Source organism: Gopherus flavomarginatus, chromosome 1, assembly GCF_025201925.1.
Source record: "Gopherus flavomarginatus isolate rGopFla2 chromosome 1, rGopFla2.mat.asm, whole genome shotgun sequence".
Lineage (NCBI taxonomy): Eukaryota > Metazoa > Chordata > Testudines > Testudinidae > Gopherus > Gopherus flavomarginatus.
Window position 1 is genome coordinate 81,118,334 of NC_066617.1, and position 21,367 is coordinate 81,139,700.

At 40.4% G+C, this 21,367-nt stretch overlaps 1 protein-coding gene across 1 annotated transcript in view; it reads right to left on the reverse strand.

The window, feature by feature from the left end:
- Positions 1 to 5,515: 5,515 nt before the first annotated feature.
- Positions 5,516 to 21,367, reverse strand: part of SLC6A15 (solute carrier family 6 member 15) — a 32,537-nt gene continuing 16,685 nt past the window's right edge. Inside the window, exons 5-11 of the mRNA XM_050935029.1 lie at positions 18,704 to 18,814; positions 15,792 to 16,033; positions 15,495 to 15,687; positions 14,868 to 15,060; positions 12,087 to 12,246; positions 8,543 to 8,705; positions 5,516 to 7,793 (exon numbers count right to left, since the gene is read on the reverse strand). Coding sequence (XP_050790986.1) covers positions 7,422 to 7,793; positions 8,543 to 8,705; positions 12,087 to 12,246; positions 14,868 to 15,060; positions 15,495 to 15,687; positions 15,792 to 16,033; positions 18,704 to 18,814 — 1,434 coding nt within the window. The 3' untranslated portion in view covers positions 5,516 to 7,421. The remainder of the gene's footprint in view (positions 7,794 to 8,542; positions 8,706 to 12,086; positions 12,247 to 14,867; positions 15,061 to 15,494; positions 15,688 to 15,791; positions 16,034 to 18,703; positions 18,815 to 21,367) is intronic.

Here is a 21,367-nt window from a genome sequence, read left to right on the forward strand (position 1 = left end):
CGTACTCCCGTTTTGTCTCGGGTGTAGAGGATCCAGCGCTGGTGATCCAGCGCTGGTAATGCAATGTAGACACTTACCAGCGCTTTTCTTGACCTCCGTGGAATAAGCAGGTATCCCAGCATACCTGAGGATACCTCTCTGGTAATCAAGAAAACTCCTCTGCCCTGTGCTCACCTGACCCCTCCTTTAAATCCCCCGGGAAATTTAAAAAATCACCTTCCTGTTTGCTCAGTCAGGCGTGGAGTGCAATTAATCAATCAATCATTCAGCGACCATGCCTCCACGCAACAAACGAGCCCCAGCATGGACCAATGCAGAGCTGCAGGATCTAATTAGTATGTGGGGAGATGAGGCTGTTCAAACACAGCTGCGCTCCAGAAGGAGAAACTACGATACCTATGGTCAGATATCGCAGTCCATGCTGAGAAGGGGCCACGAACGGGATGCCTTGCAATGCAGAGTAAAAATTAAGGAGATGAGGAGTGCATACTGCAAAGCCCGTGAGGGAAACCGACGCTCAGGAGCAGCCCCCACAACCTGCAGGTTTTACAAGGAGCTGGATGCCATACTTGGGTGTGACCCCACCGTGAATCCTAGGAGCACGATGGAGAGTTCAGAGCAGGGAGAAGTGGGGGATGGTGTAGAGGATGAATACAGTGATGCTACTGGCGTTGAGGGGGACACCCCAGAGTCTCAGGACACAGGCAGCCAGGAGCTCTTCTCCAGCCCTGAGGAGACTAGCCAGTCACAGCAGCTGGAAGCGGACGTTGATGAGGAAGCTGAGGATCGTGCTCGTGGTAAGTAGATTGCAATGCTCTGTCCGTCCCCCACCCCCCCTTCCAAGCATGAAACCTGCCCTGCGGTGTGCTTCTTCCTCACCGATCCCCCCTTCCAAGCGGGAACCGTGTCCTGCGGGGTGCTTCTTCCTCACCGATCCCCCCTTCCAAGCGTGAAACCTGCCCTGCGGTGTGCTCTGTCCGTCCCCCACCCCCCCTTCCAAGCGGGAACCGTGTCCTGCGGGGTGCTTCTTCCTCACCGATCCCCCCTTCCAAGCAGGAACCAAGGCATCCCACTAACATGGGAGAATTTTAAGCAAAAGTACTCACCCCATTGCTAGACATGTCTTAGCTTTCTTGAACTCTACAGTGTTATGTGAGGTATGTGAGAGGGATGCTACCTACAGTTTCCAATGTCCTTCAAAAGTTGATAATAAACAATGATGCCCCTGTGTATTACATGTCTCTATCTCTATTTTTTCTAGACAACTCAAGTAATGCGGCTGTGTCACCGGCCTCACGTAGATTGCAGAATTTGAGGCGCAATCCTAGGAAATCAAAAGAGGAGCTGATCAAGACCGTTCTGAACCACTACAACAGGGAAAGTAGGAAGACTGAGGAGTGGAGAAAAAGTGTACAGGAATGGAGGCTGACTGAAAGCAGGAGACAGGAATTGTCTGCCAAAAGAATAGCCAGGCAGATGATGAGACTCCTGTCTCGCCAAACCAAGTCTTTTGAGTCTCTTGTAGCCATGCAGGCAAATATATACCGTGATAACCCACAGGCTTCCAAAAGCAATGTTCCTTGTCCCCCTGTGTATCCTCAAAATAGCTTTATGCAGCACCCAGTTCCTTATTATCATCAGCTGCCCCCAACACCTATAACATCACCTAGTAACCAAGATATGTTTAATTCTTACCCAGTGCACTCCACCCCCATCATTCTGCAGCAAAGTAATGGTGAGTTGCATCAGACGGTTACAATTGAGTAAAATAGGAAATAGTAAAACCTCTGAATGTACTGTGAACCACCCATACCCCCTTACCTGTTTTTTACTGTATGACAAATAAAAGGTTTTGGTTTGTATTTCTTTCCATATGTTTTATTGGTGATAGAAATGGCTAATTATACACAGCAAGGTAAAGCAAAGCACAACACATGCACCAAACATTACTGCTGGCTCTCAGCATCAAATTGCTCCCTTATAGCATCCCTAATCCTTGAAGCCCTTTCCTGGGCCTCCCTATTAGCCCTGCTCTCTGGCTGAGCAAACTCATTCTCCAAACGTATAACCTCGGAGGTCCATTCCTCACTGAACCTTTCACCCTTCCCTTCACAAATATTATGGAGGGTGCAGCACGCGGATATAACTGCGGTAATGCTGCTTTCCATCAAATCTAGCTTCCCGAACAGACTGCGCCAGCGAGCTTTCAAACGGCCAAAAGCACGCTCCACAGTCATTCTACAGCGGCTCAACCTGTAGTTGAAACGTTCCTTGCTCCTGTCAAGCTTCCCAGTATATGGTTTCATGAGCCATGGCATTAATGGGTAAGCGGGGTCTCCCAGAATCACGATGGGCATTTCCACGTCCCCTACTGTTATATTGTGATCTGGGAAAAAGGTCCCGGCCCTAAGCCTCCTGAACAGGGCACTGTTCCTAAATATGCGTGCATCGTGCACCTTTCCAGGCCATCCAGAGTAAATGTCAGTGAAATGCCCACGGTGATCCACAAGCGCTTGCAGAACCACAGAGAAGTACCCCTTGCGATTAATATACTCCGATGCCAGGTGGGGTGGAGAGATAATAGGAATATGCGTCCCATCTACTGCCCCTCCACAGTTAGGGAAGCCCATTTCTGCAAAGCCATCTAAAATGTCCTGCACGTTACCAAGAGTCATGGTTCTTCTTGTCAGTGTTCGATTAATGGCCCTGCAAACTTGCATCAGCACCATTCCAACGGTGGACTTTCCCACTCCGAACTAGTTCGCCACAGATCGGAAACAGTCTGGAGTTGCCAGCTTCCAGATTGCAATAGCCACCCGCTTCTCCACAGAAAGGGCATCTCTAAATCTCGTGTTCATGCGCCGCAGGTTGGGGGCGAGATCATCACAAAGTCCCATGAAAGTGGCTTTCCTCATACGAAAGTTCTGCAGCCACTGCTCGTCATCCCATGATTGCAGGACGATGTGATCCCACCACTCAGTGCTGGTTTCCCGAGCCCAAACGCGCCGGTCCACGGAGCAGAGCATGTCTGTTATTGCCACTAGCATTGTACTGTCTGCATATTGATGCGATTCAGTACCATCGTCCGACTCCTCAATGTCAGTCACACGCACATTTAGCAGCCTAAGGATTAGATCCACAGTAAGGCGAGATGTGCTGGCAATAGTCATTAGTAAGGTATTCAGTACCTGAGGATCCATTCTTGAAAGATAATGCAGAAAAACCGCTTTAGAGTCACAATGCTGCCACAGTGCTCCGCATGTGTACCAAAGCAACGCTGGCCGTTCGTTGGAACAGGAACAGGAAGCAGAAGGACAATCACACTTCCTTCCCCTTCCCACAAGCCCCAGCGCCGCTGTGGGACGAGGTGCCCTGTGGGATAGCCGCCCACAATGCATCACTCCCAACAGCGCTGCAGTGTGGCCACATCTAACAGCACTTACAGCGCTGCTAGCAGTAAGTGTGGACACTCTGCAGCGCTGGCCCTATACAGCTGTCCTAATACAGCTATAACAACCAGCGCTGCAAAGTTTTAGATGTAGACATGGCCTTAGTTTAGTGCCTGGATGTTAAACGTTTGTTCCTGTGGTAATGCTCACAAGGTATTTAGCCTGCACATCTTGAAGGGACTATTTGAGTTGAGTGGCCCATTAAAGAACACTTAACTCACAATGAAGATGCCCATCTACACTTAATGGACTTTCCTGCTGTGACTAAGCGAAATCATGCAAGGACATGTGACTTGCCCATGTGACTCCAATCACCATCTTGTCATCTGTAATTTTCCACAGTGAGAACAATGGATTTCCCTTCACTTGAGAGAAGCTATAAAACAATGGATTTCCCTTCACTTGAGAGAAGCTATAAAAGGTCCTGGAAACATCTCCATTTTGCCTCTTTCCTCCTCAACTCTCTGGACTATGGACTTATACTAATGGGAGCATTCTAACCAAAGGACTGAGGACCTTCCAGTGATTTGGAAGCAACCAGTATGTATTCTGATTCCTTTAAACAATTTTCTCACCTTTCTTTCTTTCTTTCTTTCTTTCTTTCTTTCTTTCTTTCTAAAAACAAACCTTTAGATTTTAGATACTAAAGGATGGGCAACAGCAAGATTTTGGGGTAAGATCTGAGTTATATATTGACCTGGATATGTGGCTGGTCCTTTGGGATCAGAGGAACACTTTTGGTTGATGAAATTGGTTTTTAATAGCCACTCATCTGTAAGTCTAGTGCCTGGATGTTGAATCAGGACTGGAATGCCCAAGGAGACTGCTTTTCTGACTTCTTGTTAGCCAGTGTGGTGAAACCAAAGGTTTTTGTTGTTGCTAGTATGATGTATCTTATGGGAAAATAACCACCAGTTTTGGGGTGTGTCTGCTCTATTTCTCAGCAGTTTGTCCTGAATTTGGTATTCTGAGTTGTGACTCATGGAGGCACAGTGACAGTATACAATTACTAACATCATCTGCTGACCACAGAGATCTCTGATGAATGACCCTTTTGAACAATTTCAGTTGCCCTGTGTAAGTTCCAACAGGTAAGCTAGACCTCATAGACCACACTTTATGCAGATAAGAGGCAGAACAATATTCAAAAAGTTTAAGTAACCTGCTAAGTTTCTTTTCTCTGAGCCACTGTTAGCTAACTTGAGAAGATCTTCTTCTTCATCATTATTAATGAAAATTATTTCAGAAGATCTTAAGGGAGGTGGGGGACAGGCATGGGGTGGAACTATTCCCAGAGACAAATAATAAAATAATAGTTGTTCCTGGGCATGTTGTATGTTGTATGTTGCATAGCTTACTCTGGACGTTTATTTTCACATGCAAATATTTTATTCTGAATCACACACTGTTGTAGCACAGCTTAAGGTTCAATTTTGAGCCACCTTATGCATCTGTGCAAAGAAATAAGCAATCATAATGCTTACTTGTGTGGGCTATCAGAAGCACAGGTAACAGCGGAGAAGCAAAGCAACCTTCACAACTTACTCTGCTGTCTATGTAGACATAAAGAGGGGCAGTCAGGGATAGGATGATAGCTGCAAGACAATCCCAGAGGAAGTGGGGGGTGGCAGGAGAACAAGGTACCAGATAGTGGGTTCTGACTTTCTTGCATTCCCTTCCCAGAGACACAATCTGATTCCTTGTTCTGCTCCTGGCTAACATAGCCATTTTCTACTCTTTGCTCAGGACTTGTGTTAAAAGCATAATTGATTCTATAGTTTATAAGTTCCTTGGAGCATGTAATATGTCTGGATTTGTAAAATGCTATGTACATTTACAGGGCTACATAAATTATTGTAGTAATAATAAAAATCCTTATTCCTGATGCAGTAATTTAATGAAAACATGACCTCCCAGTTAAACATATTTTTGCTTTTACAGGCTTTGAGAACCTATCTCCAGTTTGTGAACACTGTTCTTTCAGCTAGCCCAGCTGATAGGCAAGAGTGTTACACTATAAAAAACATATCTGGCGATAACAAATAAACATCTTTTTTTCACTCTCTTTATTCATAGATTAAAATGTAATGCCATACAGTTCTTAACAATCATTCACTAAAAAAACCAAGGATTTCTTTTTGCATAAACCAGAAGCAAAACAGAAAGAGACTAATTAAAAAAGCCATCTTGCTTCAAGTTTTGAAACCATTACATACAGTATTAATATACATATTTACATTACAAGTATATTATATAAATATAATATATATGTAATCTTGTAACCACAATAAATATCAAGAAGGGTTTTTTTAGGCACACAGCTTAGAAAAAATGCAGAATCTGCATAATCCTTAAGAGTCTTGGAGTGACTCGCTCTTACATCATTTTCACACTGAAAAAGAAAATATTTTACATAAAATATACAGCCACAGCTTAAGCAGTCCTCAGTGAACTGGGAATCTTTCTTGTATTCCCATTAGAAGCCTCCTCCTTGGTTTTCTAATACTACTTTTCTATACAGCTGTTACATAAGAAAATAGTTTGCAAGATTTTGTACTCAGCTAATAGCCCAAGTAATTATCAGTGCTAACAAAATAAGTACAGCATATCTACATAATGTATATACAATTGTGTGAAGAAATATGGGTTTGGTGAACTATTTTTGAGGCTCACTTCTAATATTTGGGAGTTAACCTGAAATCAAAAAAGAGATTTTCAGTTAAACTAAGTCAGAAATATTACATCAATTGAGAAATTGCTGCAAACTGAGATAAGAACTGTACTTTATAGACAGAAAGCTTTCAAATTAAATTTAAAAAAAAATCTTGGCTATCTTGACAGACCTAGGCCATCACTGATTTTTTTAATGTGGTATGTTTTCCCTTCAACACTCAAGATAGTCAAGTCCAAAGCAGACTGCAAAGAGTTACAAAAGGGATCTCACAAAACTGGGTGACGGGGCAACAAAATGGCAGATGAAATTTTATGTTGATAGATGTAAAGTAATGCACATTGGAAAACATAATCCAAGCTATACATACAAAATTATGCGGTCTAAATTAGCTGTTACCACTCAAGAAAGAGATCTTGGAGTCACTGTGGATAGAAAAAATATCATATTGCCTCTATACAAATCCATGGTATGCCCACATATTGAATACTGCATGCAGATGTGGTTGCCCCATCTAAAAATATATATATATATATATATATTGGATTTGGAAAAGGTTCACAGAAGGGCAACAAAAATGATTAGGGCCATGGAACATGATTAATAAGACTGGGACTTTTCAGCTTGGAAAAAAGACAACTAAGGGGGGATATGATTGAGGTCTATAAAATCATGACTGGTGTGGAGAAAGTAAATAAGGAAGTGTTATTTACTCCTCATAACACAAGAACTAGCAGGTCACCAAATGAAATTAATAGGCAGCATGTTTAAAAGAAACAAAAGGAAGTATTTCTTCACACAACGCACAGTCAATCTGTGGAACTCTTTGCCAGAGGATGTTGTGAAGGCCAAGACTATAACAGGGTTCAAAAAAGAACTAGATAAATTCATGGAGGATAGATCCATCAATGGCTATTAGCCAGGATAGGCAGAGATGGTGTCCCTGGCATCTGATTGATGGAGGCTGGGGTTGGGTGACTGAGAATGGATGGCTTGATGATTGCCTGTTCTGTTCATCCCTCTGGGGCACCTGGCATTGGCGACTGTCAGAGGACATGAGAGTGGGTTGGATGGGCTTGTGGTTTGACCCAATATGGCTGTTCTTATGTTCTAATGCAATATAAAACCAGAAGATCAATACAAAGAGAATTTTCACTCTGTATGTACCGTCATGACATTTTAAAGAGTGTAGCTAGGGGGCACCTGAGATCGCACTCTAGTAAGTTAAGCAGACAACTTGTCTTAGAGACCCAATGTTTAGTGATACAGTATAAACAAAAAAAAGTGATTTTGTTCTCTAGCTACAAGTCAGACTCTGGCATATCTGGCATATCTGCCATTAGATAGCCAATACCATAGCGTCCATTGGGAGCAGTATCAAGAGTTGGGGATCCAGTCTGTTTCCGGTATATGTTTTTACCAAAATTTGGAGATGGCTGCTCACTTGGAATCTTCCCATGAATCAGACTTGCATCATCTCCCTCTAGATTAACAGGCTCCTTTATTATCCGTCCTCTTTTGTAGGATACAGCAGCCAAACTACCAGAGCTATCATCAATAAGATTGCAGCGGCGGACTATGAAGACTATAGGGACAGGAAGTATTGCCAATATCATCAGAGATATACAGACAATCATTCCCCAGGGTGGATAGCTCAGGAACTCCTCAGTAGCCTATGCGGGACAAGAGAAAGGCAATTAATACGTTGTTACTTAATAAGAGACAAAGCTTGCAATCCTAATCCAGGCGAAACTCCTATTCATATCAAACATTAACTTCCCCCACATTTTGATTAGCTCTCAACTCCAGATTTGGTGTTGCTACATGAGATGAAATAAGCACTAACAGCAGTGCTAATGTTGCAAAAAAACATAGAAAACAGAACATTACCAATTCTTTGCTGAAAAACAATATAGCTAGATTTCCTAGAAACTGACTGTCCTTATTCCACTATACTAGACAATCATAGATTATTCTATAAAGTAGCTGTTCACTGATATGGTGTTCCAGCTTCCAAGGGGAGTGGCCATTAAATGCCTAATCTGAATATTTAGTTCCATGATGAAACAACTGATGCTAGCTCAGTGCCACCACTGTGTATTCTGCTTTAATTTAAACAAACAAACAAATGCCTTAATACTTCCCCCTTTCACCCTATCTCTCACACATGCAACCCAACAAATCAGCACTGACACAAGATAAAAGGGAGGTGTCATCCAGTGACTACCTTTTTTGGAAATGAAAGAACCAATGCTATATTAAAAGTAGTGATGGTTTTGTATTAGTATAACTAGAAACAAAAGTGGCTTTGTTTACATTTGTAATGAACTATATGAATTACAAAAGTGTCTTTTCATGGGCTAGCAAAAGCACCTTAAATACATGTTACATTATTCTGGCAATGGTATATGTTGTTATTTACCTTTTCTTCAATCCATGCATTGTAACCAGGAGGACTTAATCCCATTTGGACAATACTAGCTACCAGCAAAAATAACAATACTACAGGGGAAACATACTTCCATATGTAGTAATAATACTGGTTTGGAGAAAAACCAAGCATATCCTTAAGGTCCTCCATAAATCTAGGGGGAAATGCACATTATTAGTTCAGAAACTGAGGTTTTGAGTGTATATAGTTGAGACATATCAGCTAATTTGCAACAATCGGCACACCAATAAAAGGTAAAATAGAAATATCTGCATTTAGATCAATTGTATGGTTTACAAACAGTACCTGTATTAACAAAGGTTGAATCAGCTCAGATCAAGTTCACTCAGAGTGCCAGAAAACTTACGTTTGAATCCTGATTAAGCCACAAGCAGAAATGAGTGTGATCCCTAAATGATGTTAGGCCAATGTTTAGTTCCTGGTGTGTCACAAATATAGATTAGATGCAGCAGCGGCTCCAGGCACCAGAGCACCAAGCACGTGCCTGGGGCGGCAAGCTGCGAGGGCCGCCCTGCCAGTCCCTGCAAGGGCGGCAGTCAGGCAGCCTTCGGCAGCTTGCCTGCGGGAGGTCTCCGGTCCCACAGCTTCGGCGGCTTGCCTGCGGGAGGTCTGCTGGTCCCGCGGATTCAGCGGCTTGCCTGCGGGAGGTCTGCTGGTCCCACGGATTCAGCAGCAATTCGGCGGCGGGTATGCTGAAGCCACAGGACCGGCGGACCTGCCGCAGGCAAGCCGCCGAAGCCGCAGGACCAGGGACCTCCCACAGGCAAACCGCCGAAGGCAGCCTGCCTGCCGTGCTGGCGGCAAAAAAGCTAGAGCCGCCCCTGAATAGATGACCCTAAAATAAGAAAGAAACATATTTTGAATGTTGATGAATCATTGTGAAAATCCAGAGTGTTCAGCTCAGAAAGATTTAACACTGATGTTTAGGAGTGATACATTAGGAAAAAAACCCCACTGTTATAAGCTTTTCCAACCCATTCTTGCAGCTGTCTGCTAGTTCAAAGATGCTACCCCAAACCAGTCTAAGTGTAAAAAGAAATATTACCCTGAACCCAACTCAAAACCTACTGAAGTGTTGTGTTCATATTGTGCTGGGATATCTATTTAGGCATATGCCATTACTTTTGAATTCACATACAAGTAGGGAACCAGAAAGGACAAAATAGATGTTACAAAACTAATTTTGAATTCAAGTGAGCTATATATTATAATAATTTACATTATCAACAAGCTACCATTTTGCACCTCATCAGTTGTTGAATGACTGTGTGAGGTCTTGACTGCCACTGTTCCTTGGTAGTGCAACATATGTTCTGAACCAAGCCTATTGTTTTAGGACTTTCTGATGAAAAAGTATACATACTCCAATGCCAGCAGAAAATGAGAATGTTAACTTAGAACTGGTTCCTTTTGGGTTTGGTCAGCAAACTCTGACAGCATTTTAACTCCTTTGCTGTTTCATTTCCCTATTTGAATGTTACTGTAACAAAATGTTTCTACTGTAATTAATGTTGTGGAAGAAATGCCCCATACAAGGTTACTATGACATAAAATCTCATCTAATTCCTGGAAACATACCACTGAAAATATACTTCATTGTGAGCAAAGGACATAGTTAAAACTAGTAAAAATAACTGATTTCACAAATGGCTTTAACCCTTGGTATATAGATCCTCTTTCTCCATCATAGCAAACATAAGCTACTTGTCTTCACTTTTAAGATTCTTCATGACCTAACCCCACACTACCTATCATCTTTCATATAAGATCAAGATGTCATTTCCTGCCTCTGATCTGTCAATGATGACAGCCTTCATCACCCACTTGTTACATTTTCAAACACTTTCTTACTTTCTCCTATGCTGCTCCTCATGCTTGGGAGGTGTTCCACATAAGCATCCACAAGGTCACCTCCCCGAAACTCTCCTTTGCTGTGATGCCTATAGAAATCTTGAGGGATAGGTGCTGTGCTGAGACCGCTGCCTATCAGGCTGATCAATATTGTTTCATGTTTCCCTGTGTTCCCCCGTCGGTCTGTATCCACCTGCTGTCTCTTTTCTTACACTTAGATTATTAGCTGTATGGGACAGGCACTACCTTTTTGTACTATGTTTGCCCAGCATCTACCACAATGTGGTCCTGACCTTTGACTGAAGCTTCTAGGCCTGATAATTAATAGCTACTTGTCAATGACAGTTTGAGTACTTCAGATTCAAGTGGTCTCTGCAAATAATATTTGGTTCCATACTGAGGTTAGTGCAGGGATATATACACCATGAGTGATGTATAGAGCTTAGCAATGAATTCAAAGGTCCGTTTGAATGCTGGACTACAGTACATGCCGTGACTCACAGACACTTTCAGTTGAATCATCAGGATACCCTGTGGAACCACTGCCAAAGTAATACCTTTGACTGATAAATCAAGACAGGAGACAAATGCATTTGACATATGTAGGGTCAATGCTTCATGATTATTAAATCTGAGACTAGATTTACAACAAAGCCATATTCTTTTCATCATCTGCGCTGACTAGTTGATTGAAACAGTTTTCTTTTAATTTGGATCTGGGTACCCTGTTCCATGCCTGTGACACCTCAAGACTAGATTAATGCAATGCATTTCGCATGGGACTTTACCTTGACTCAATCTAGAAACTTTAGCTGGTGTAGTAGGCAGTAGCCAGTCTAGTAAGTAGTACACCTTGATGAGAGTGTGTTACATTACAGTTCCACGATCTGCACTGGCTGACTGTTAGTTTCTGTATTTAGTCTAATTAATGTGTTGATTTTGACCTAAAAAGACTTAAATGGGCTGGCGCCTTCCAACTTGAGAGACTACCTCTCATGTCATATTGTCAAATAATTCAATCTGTTAAAAATCATATATTTTTTCTCACCCACTACTCTAAGTATGTTTAACTCTTCTTGAAATCCCTCCATTGGCTTCCTCTTGCTGTGTAGATCAAATTTATACTCCTCTTCCTTGACTTCAAGACTCTTCTCATCCTGCCCATCTCTCTGACCTTGTCTCTTGCCACTGACTTCCTCGTCTCTGTTGCACTGGTCTAATCAGCCCTCTGTGTCCCTCTACTATTCGTGCTTGCAGGCCTTCTTCCATACTGCCCCCATAGATTTATAACCCTCCTCCTACCCTGGTCCAATACATACTCCAAATCCGTCCTTAAAAACGCACTTCCCTCAGGAGTCCTACAAGCACAGGCTCACCCACCCTGACACCCATAACCTACCAGAAATAATGTACCTACACACACAAGAAAAAAACAACCCCAAGATGAAGGCTTGATTTCACTCTTCAGTTCATCGTTCCCCTTCCCTTCTCTGTTTTTGTATGCTGCCTAGATCATCTGAAAGTTCTCTGTGGCAGGGATCTGTCTTTACCTCATCCAGTGGGCTGCTTATCCTATACAACTAAAACAATAATAAGGATAACGACGAATAGTATCAGCATATTAACAATCACCGAAAGGAGTGACTCCATTTCCTGAACTTACTTGTCTATCCCATAAACTTGAGAAATGGCAATATTCTCCAAAATGACCACAATAAGTAGAGGCAGAGTAGCAGAATAATCATCAAACATTGTGACAAAATAATTTCCAGAGCGCTGCACAAAGATCAGGCCAATTAAAAATGCCACCAGACAGCAGATGACTGGAACAAAGGACAGAAATTAGAATTGTAACCATAATCATGCATCAGAAAAAGGAAGGAAGAAAGCAAGTTACCAAACATCAAAATAATAATTGTTTCGCTTTATTAATTATTTACACTAGTTTTCCCTTCTTTTCTTCCCACCTTTGCACTGGCACAGTAAAGCCATCAAAGGAATCTTAGCCATTCCCTAGGCAGCTAGCAGTCAAAAATTTGAAGTAATTACTAGAACGTAAGGCAGCCTTGATTCAGCAAAATAAGTTCTTTGCTGAATCCAGGACTATTTATCATTAGACACTTAGAGTGAATGTAAGGGTGGAATCCAGGAAAACGGTACACTTAATGCAGTTCATGCTGTGAACTGGTCCTTAGTTCTCTCTTTCCATCAACTAAAGTTAAGTGCGTCAAAATTTTAGACCACATCTTTCAAAACCAAACAACTATATAGGTTTACTAGGTAGACTCATTCACTGCCACCTTGATTCAGATTGCATTCACTTGCCATGGGAACTATGTGCATTTACTTGCTTTCAAAGCAACAGCATCACAACCTTTTCTTCTTCTAAAGTTCAGCTGGCAATCTCCGTCCCAAAGTCAATGAAATTCAGTGATGAAAGTCAATGGGATTTCTGCCATTGGCTTCAGTGGGAATGGGACTGGACCCCACAATAGTAATACAGTGAGACAAATTCTGGAAGAATTTGAAGTTGGCTGTACTCCAAACAGAGAAGACTTGTAGGATTGGCCCCAAAGTGTAACAGTACCCCATAAGGGCCACTGGTTATACTCCAGCCAATATATGTATTGACTTAAGTACTGTAAGGAAAGAGAACAATAATTTTGTAAATATGGTCATATAAAAATAAATTTATCTTTTTTTATCGTGTAGCCACAGTTTACTTTATTAATATCTTTTGGAGAAAAAAGTTTTGAATTAAAGCATTCATAAAGAAACATCTATTAAAATAAAAAATGGATGTTAATCATAGCATTCAGGGCCCAACACAAATTGACAAAAGCAGGGAAGGTTAGGGTGGAATCTTCAAAAGGGCTCAGCACTGGCCTAACTGCTCCCACTAAAATCAATAGGAGTTATCCTAGAGACTTCAGTGAAACAGATTTAGCCCCATACTGTGTGCTTTTGAAAATCCCACTCTCAGATTAGAGATTATCCCTGAATCATTAACTCTTCCCTCTATGCCTTCATGTTGTATATAGCCAGAGTATGCAACAATATGTATACGGAGACTCGGATAAGAGCACTAATGTCACTGAACACATACACCCCAAAGTATTTAAGCATGAGATAAGTCTCAGTGAAGGCAATGGAGATTTGGAGATACTTGAGTGCTTTGCTGAATCAGGCCCATAATGCTGCAAGTTACAAATGCAGGAACACTTTAATCAAAATTGCAGATTTGTGGGTATCTATGACTCTTCATGCCAAATTCTCCTGTTGGTGTTTATGCTGTGCAATTCAACTGGCACTGTATGAGATATAATCCAGAGTAGAATTTGGAGGTTAGAGATCAATTCTGAAAACATTTTATTGTGAAGTGCTAAAATTGTATTACGTGGCAACAAGGCATTCATATACACATTCAGAACAAGTAGCTAATTTTCAAACTATATTAATGTTACACAAGTTATTTGATAGGGTTTTAAAGAAGCAAAAGAACTTAAGGGCTGTTTTTCAGAAGTGGTGAGCATTTCTATTCAATGGCTCAGCATTCATGAATATCTGCTGATTAGCCTTTGTGAAAATTGTAAGGCCCTGATCGAGCAAACAACTGAAGCACATGTTTCCTTTTAAGCACTACTTGTTAACTAAGTCCTCCAAGGCCAGATTTTTAAAGCTATTCAGGCACCTAAGATTTAGACAGGTGCCTAGTGGGATTTTCAAAATTGTATAGGAACCCATAGGAGCCCAGTTCATTACTGGCTGGGCCTAACTCTCAGTAAAAATGTATTTTTTATGAATTGTGGGTGCAGGGATGCTATCTTCTTCATAAATATCTGACACAGAACATTTCTGGCAGTAGGCTATCAGAGTGAATGGGCAATTTGCTTAGTCCACTGTGGTAGTTCTATAGACTTTTTGAACTGCAAATTTCATCTCACTGTTTATTTCTTTACCTCATTTTTTCCTCTATCTAAAGAAAAGATTAGTAAAAGATGGTTAAGGATGCCCCATTAATCACTCATAAATCAGGACAAGCCACTATTAAGGCTGCATGTGAAACTTTCATTCCTTTGTGCATAACTTTTAGCATCTTATATTTATTTTTTTCATTCTTTTTTATTTACATTGTCATACTTGTCTATGCTTGAATGGTGAACATTTTGGGAGACTTAAGAATGACTGACTTTAAAGGAGCTCAGAATGGAAACTGTTATACAACTTGAATTACACACAGTAAAAATTCTTTATGGAGCTATGTATTTGGTGCTGGGGAATAGAGAGTACAGACTAGACTGCAGTTAAATTACACTATGCTATATTCTGTGGCGCAACTCTTCATGCCAATAAAAACATGAAATGCCTATTATTCTTCTCCAAAGAAGTAAGGAGGAGATCTATTTTATTAGGCTAATGAGAGATGAAAACTTGTAAAACTCACCAGTAAGAATTTCTTTCCTTACTTTGAAGGCATCAACAATAGGTGTGATGATTCCTTCAATGGTTCCAAACATACTGCCAAGTCCCAGATTTAACAACATGAGGAAGAACATCACTGACCAGAAAGGAGAAGCAGGGAAGTGGGTCATTGCTTCTGTAAAGGCAATAAAAGCTAAACCAGTGCCTTGAACAGCCTGTCAATAAGAAAGCCACATGAGATGATTAATGGAGACAACAGAGCAAACTATGAGTCAAACTAACAGTGGGTCAATATTTATTCACATATTTTTGTAAGCTTGTGTACACAAATTCTGCCTCCCATCCATAATATTGCATGTTCTAAATGTCTGAAAATCAGGCTCGTTATATTTTATGACCTCAGGACCAGTATATCTTGACCATAGCATACAGTCACTCAATGCAGAGACATTGATTAGGGGACTGATCCAAAAAATCTGATTGGGGCTTTAGATTATGCCCATTTGTTTACAGATGAGGGGCTGCTCAGAAAATAAAGCCAATTTTAGATATAGAATACTGCATTCTTTATATTTCACAGTAACAGATGGCTAATAAAATACCTAACCATTCATAATCTTTGTATTGAAGACACAAACATCATTCTAACCTTATTAAGTTCATCTTCAATCTGACAGGATTTCAGGCCAAGAGCCAGAAATTCTTCTTCTTTAACTTTTTGAATGATGTCATAAACTAAATTGTAATCCTCTGCTGTGATGCTAGAGAAATTGATATGATGGGGGATCATATCCTGGCTCAGATTGCCTATTTTCAAAAGATTTAAAATCTTTTCTGAATTTCTGTAAAACACAATGAAATAGTGATAATAAATCAGAGGACTTCTTGTGTGAATTCCTAAGTGAAATATACCATAAAAATGAAGAAAATAAATGAATATTCATACTGGGTAATGCATTTCTCATTTATGATATTTGCTTTGAAGCCCAGAACAGCAAACACCACCAAAGTTGCCAGCACAGAAGTGAAAAAATTGATGAAGGACACCAGAACAGCATCGAAATGGCAGTTGTTGTCTCTCTTGTTGTAGCTTGAAAAGGCAATGACTCCACCAAATCCAAGCCCTAAGGCAAAGAACACCTGAGTAGCAGCTTCTCTCCAGACCTTGGGCTCCAGCATTATTTCAAGCTGTTTGAAATTAGACACAATATACGTCAGCTAGAAAATACAGTATTTTTTTTGTATGGATAGACAACATAAAATCCTGTAAGATAACCCACACAAACTAAAATGCTAAAGCGCAAATTTATTTATACGATATTAGAACAAAAGCTGAATATTAATTATACCACTGGAAGAATGTATGGACCAAGATTTTCACTGGCTTTACACACAGTCCAAGAGGAACATAATGAGCCACTGCTGGCCAGTTATGTTCATTGTTAAAATAGTAGCTAGTTGTACCCTGGTATTGGAGGCCATATTATAGTATGTTTCCTATTTAACTGGATTAATTGATTTAAATTGCAATTGTTAAGATATTTTGGGATATGTTTCCTTTATAAAATTAAAATAAAGTATGTTGAAGATTGTTGGAATAACAAAAATGAATTACATGAAGGATCATGTGGAATTGTGTTGTGTTAACAAGCGAGAGTTCTGTGAATGCACTTACGTTATAGTCTGTGCAGAAAGATTCAACGAGCAGAATAAAATCTGGCCACTATAACCTATGCTGATATCTGTGGGTCAGATTCTGTCTTCAAATATACACATAAACCTCTCACTGACTTAAATAGATCACATATCCAAGTGAAAATTTGGAGCTGCACTGAAAATTGATTGTAAATTCCATTTGCATTGCTTCTTCAGCCAATCCAATTTCAATGAATGCCTTTGGTGAAACTAGATAATTTATACTCCATCACCTGTTTATCTTGGATCTACCCAATTAGTAGATCACAACAGAATAACAACACTGTCTAGTTCTTATATGTTGTTTTTCTTCCATAGATCTCAAAGAAGGTCAGAAGCTGATGTTAAGTTGGACATATTAGATTTCTCTACTGAGATCAAACTGAACCATACCTTCATAAATATGTTATGAAATTATATATAACATGAAAAGACCTTAATTTTGATGACATGCTTTGTATTTAAATTTCATTAGTTTTATAAGAAAATAAAAGCATCAGAATAGTTACATTAATTTATTGTTTTTTCCTTACTTTAAGCAAAATATGCCTCAAGTTACTTCAATGCAATTTTAGAAAAGTTTCCAACTTTCTGTAAAAATTGGAAAGATTACACATATATCATATGTAAACTGTAAAGGAGCTTTTTTCATAAATCTAATTATGATCCTGGAAGTTCTGACAAATGGATCTTTAGTGTGAAAGTGAAAATATATATTTTTCTATAAAGATGCACAGTACTGTAATTACAAATGGTACAAACAGATATGCTGTACTCTACAAATACTTCAAATGTTGAGTGTATCTATCACAGAATCATTTCTAGTGCTTGCTCACTAGATGGAGCTAAATATACACTCTTAATTCCTGCCAGCATGTCAGAACATTTTTTTCACATTTTTATTTGCTCTGTTAATATAGAGGATTTTCATTTCAGTTTTTGTGGAGTATAAGGAAAGATTTCTCCACATAATGTGATATTTCTGCCCTAGTAACTGACTTTAATGTGCTTTGAATCAGGCCTATATATATTTCGTTTGCTACTCTATCTACATCAAGCCAATGTTCAAGTGACAATCTTCTGGTTATATACACTGCAAACAACATTATCCCCTCCTGTATTTATACCATCATTCGATAGTAATGAAAATCTGGTTTTGAGACACATATCTGGAGACCAATGGAAAATATTAAGAATACATTTTTCTTTAAACATTATTTATATGAACAATTTTATTACTAAACTCTTTTAACAAAAAAAAATCATCAGTATTATTTGTAATGTACTTATCACTATGTTTAAATCATGATGGGACAACTCCTAAGAGATGCTGAATCCCTTTTGTTCAGTGGGAGCTGGGGAACTTAGCTTCCTTCAGGATCTGGCCCCAGAGCGTTTTTATGGTTAAAAGAAAGATAGTCCTGTGTTTGAAGCACTGAATTGCAAATCAAGAGCTCTCAGTTAAAGCACTGAACTACACCTCAGGAGCTCTCAGTTCAATTCCTGCCTCTGCTACAGGTTTCCTGTATGACCGTAGGCAAGTCACTTAATATCTCTATGCCTTGGTTTTCCATCTGTAGAAATTGGGACAACACTTCCTCTCAACCACCCAGCAACTGTCTTGTCTATTTAGCTGGTACGCTAATTTAGGGCACAGACTGTCTCTCACTATGTGTTTGTACAGTGCCTAGCATAATGGGCCTGGATCTCGGTTAGGGACTCTTAGCATTACTATCATGCAAGTAAAAAACAATACGATTGCTAACATAGGTTATTTTAACCTACTGATGGTGTTCCCGACATTCAAACAAGGGGTAACCTTCTTGTTGTTTTTCTCTGGCCACAATGACCCCTTCAGTTTTCTCATATATTATTTAATATTCATCTGTGAGGGCCGGTCCTGCTTCCACTTAACTCAGCTATAGAACTGACTTGTACAGAAACAGGAACAGATCCCGTATGTATTTCTGAGCAGGTAGGCTCTAAGGGCTTGATCCTGTGCCACTGAAGTCAATGAAAAATGTCCCATTTATTACAGTGGGAGCAGGAGCAGGTCCTGAAAGAAGGCTGCTAAGCCCAGTGTTTTATTATTCAAAGAATTCATAAATGAACAATTTTCCATTGAAGCAACATGTGCACATTCAATGGAAACTAAGCACATACCTTAGGTGTAAACATGTGACGAATTCCATCCATGGAACCATTTAAGAGCAGTCCTCTGACTAGAAAGCATATAAGTACCACATAAGGGAAAAGGGAACTAAAATACATGATCTGAAAAACATTAAAAGAACATTAAAAAGACATGCATGGCTTTTTTTCTTTTTCCAGAGTTTCATTTTCTATAGTCAATTGCATGACCAAGATTAAATTGCAAGACAGACTCTCTGTTCCCCTCTATGGTGCAGAAAGGAGCAAAAACAAGGTAACATTTCTCAAATGGTTCCCCAAATTGCAGAAACAATTATAGTACAATATCTGCTCTGGTTGGTTGAACAACACAGAATTGGGGTTCCATGGAAATCCAATGAGTATGTCAGTCCTGATGAGAGGAGTGGGGAGCAGCCACTCTTAAGGACTTTGCTTCCGTTTCTAAATGTACTCTGTTTCAGGCAGAAACCATGATGAAGAAAGTGGCTGCTTTTTGCAGCATTGTTATTATCTGCAACTTGTACTCCCTTTGGAAGGGGGATAACAGGTAGCTCAGTGGGTTCACCCGACCAAATAATGTGTATTGCCAAGAAGGAAGGGAAGCCCAAAACCATGTGCAAATGCCCCAAAATCCATGGGATTTGAGCCATGTTGCATAGGGATTGGACCGTTCCCCCTTGCCTGAAGATCATATCTCACTGGGCTAGTAGGCACAAAAGTTAGAACACTTTAGAGCCCTAGAATACAATCCAGACCAACTTTCTGAGCCAGGACAACCCTACTCCTACACTCTACAACACCAATGCAGCTAAGGACCAGGTTCTTGCCTTATACTTGAGGGCTGACTTCATTTGGTTTTACAAGCATATAGCTTAATTTTCGGGGGTACTTGCAACCCCTTGTGATAAATATCTTTTTGCTTTATTGTTAACTTATCTGATCTCATACTGGAAAGAAAACAGTATCCAATAAGTAAAATGCTATCTTTCATTCCTTATCTGTTCTTGAAAAGGCTAGTAAATGGGTTTGGTGCTTGGAAAGCTCAATCGTTTCGTTATGTGTCAAAACAGGCCACACTTAAATCATATCTGTTACTGGAATATGCTAAAGAGGCATGTGATAATTCCCCATGATCTGATGTAACATCCTATCACAAGATTTTCTGATTGCAAAGAACTGAGCAGATGATGCTGTCAACAATGAGGTGCCAGAACCAGCCAGTCATAAGGGCAATTTTTTTTTCTTATCTGGGGCTGAATGTAGAGGAAAGATGAATTCCCTTAAATTTGGCTAGGATTTTATAATACAGCCTGACATTTGACTCAGTCCTCTTGCCTCCAGGGCAGCAGATTATGGGTGGAAGTTCTAGGTGAGTACTTCCAGTCATGTTAAATACAAATTTTGTAGACTCACTTAGGATCAGGAATAACTGGAGGACGAACCCAGGGGGAAGATTATTGCCATTGCCACCTTCTAGATCCATCCCAAAATGCCCCTCCATAAACTTCAGACCTTCCTGCAGCATTCCTCAGGTGTCTCCTTTCTAAATGCTAGTTGAGACAGCCCGATTTAGGACCCAACCCTGTAAACATTTACACTCACATGTAACTTTATTGACAGTCCCAGTTTTAAGCTTTACTGTGATGCATAAAATTTCCACTGACGCCTATAGGTGCCTAAACTCACTTGGCACCCAAGATTTTACTGTAAAGTTTCCCTAGGCACCTATGATTCTGCCTCTGGAATGTACATTGCTGCCTCTCTCTAGGCACCTGCATGCCTATCTCCCATCTAATCCCCAGAGCAATTCACATATCCGGGGAAGATTGGCTTTCTGTCTCCTCAGTTATGTGTGTGCCTGATGGTGGACAGCCTCCAAACACAGCTAATAGATTGGGCCCCTCAGGTGAGTTTACACAAAATAGACAGGAGAAGGAGGAAGAGGACATCTACCCTCTTAACATTTAGCCCAGTGGTAAGGGTATTCTCCTGGCATGTGGGAAACTCACAGTTCAAGACCCACTCTCCCTGAGGAGGTGAAGGAATTTGAGCAGGGATCTGCCACTGGGCTATGGCATATTCTGATGTGGGAGCTCTCTTCTGCTGAAGCTGTGCACTCTGGATAATTAGTAATTAACACAGGAAGGCTGGATCCTCAGTCCCCACCTCCCAGTGCTCTAACTACTGGACTATAGAGTCATTTTCATGCTTGTGCTCTTCTTTACTTTCTTGCTGGCCCAAATGACTCTTTAACACAGAGAGCACACATGAGAGAGAGTTCAAGCATGAGAATTACTCTGTGGCATCTATCCCTCTCCTCCTCAGCAGCAAAAGGGGATGGCTAATCAAAAAGGTTGAAAAGAAACAATGAAGGCTTCCAAAGGGAGCTGTATCCAGCCCTCATGATCAAGGATGTTACAGCAGCATGGGACTCTGTGAGATAGGGGAACAAAATGATAACAGATCATAAGGAAGCAATCTACCATCCTGTAAATGGGAATGGATGTGGTGGGAGCCATCTCATCTCTTTATCTGACACAAAAACATATATACATGTATCAGTGATGCAATAAACAGAGGTGAAATTACCTGCATTATTTATGTCAAATGAAAAAAAAATGGGTTCTCAGACTTCAGCACTCTCTCTTTATAACCAAACATTATGTCTACAGTTTT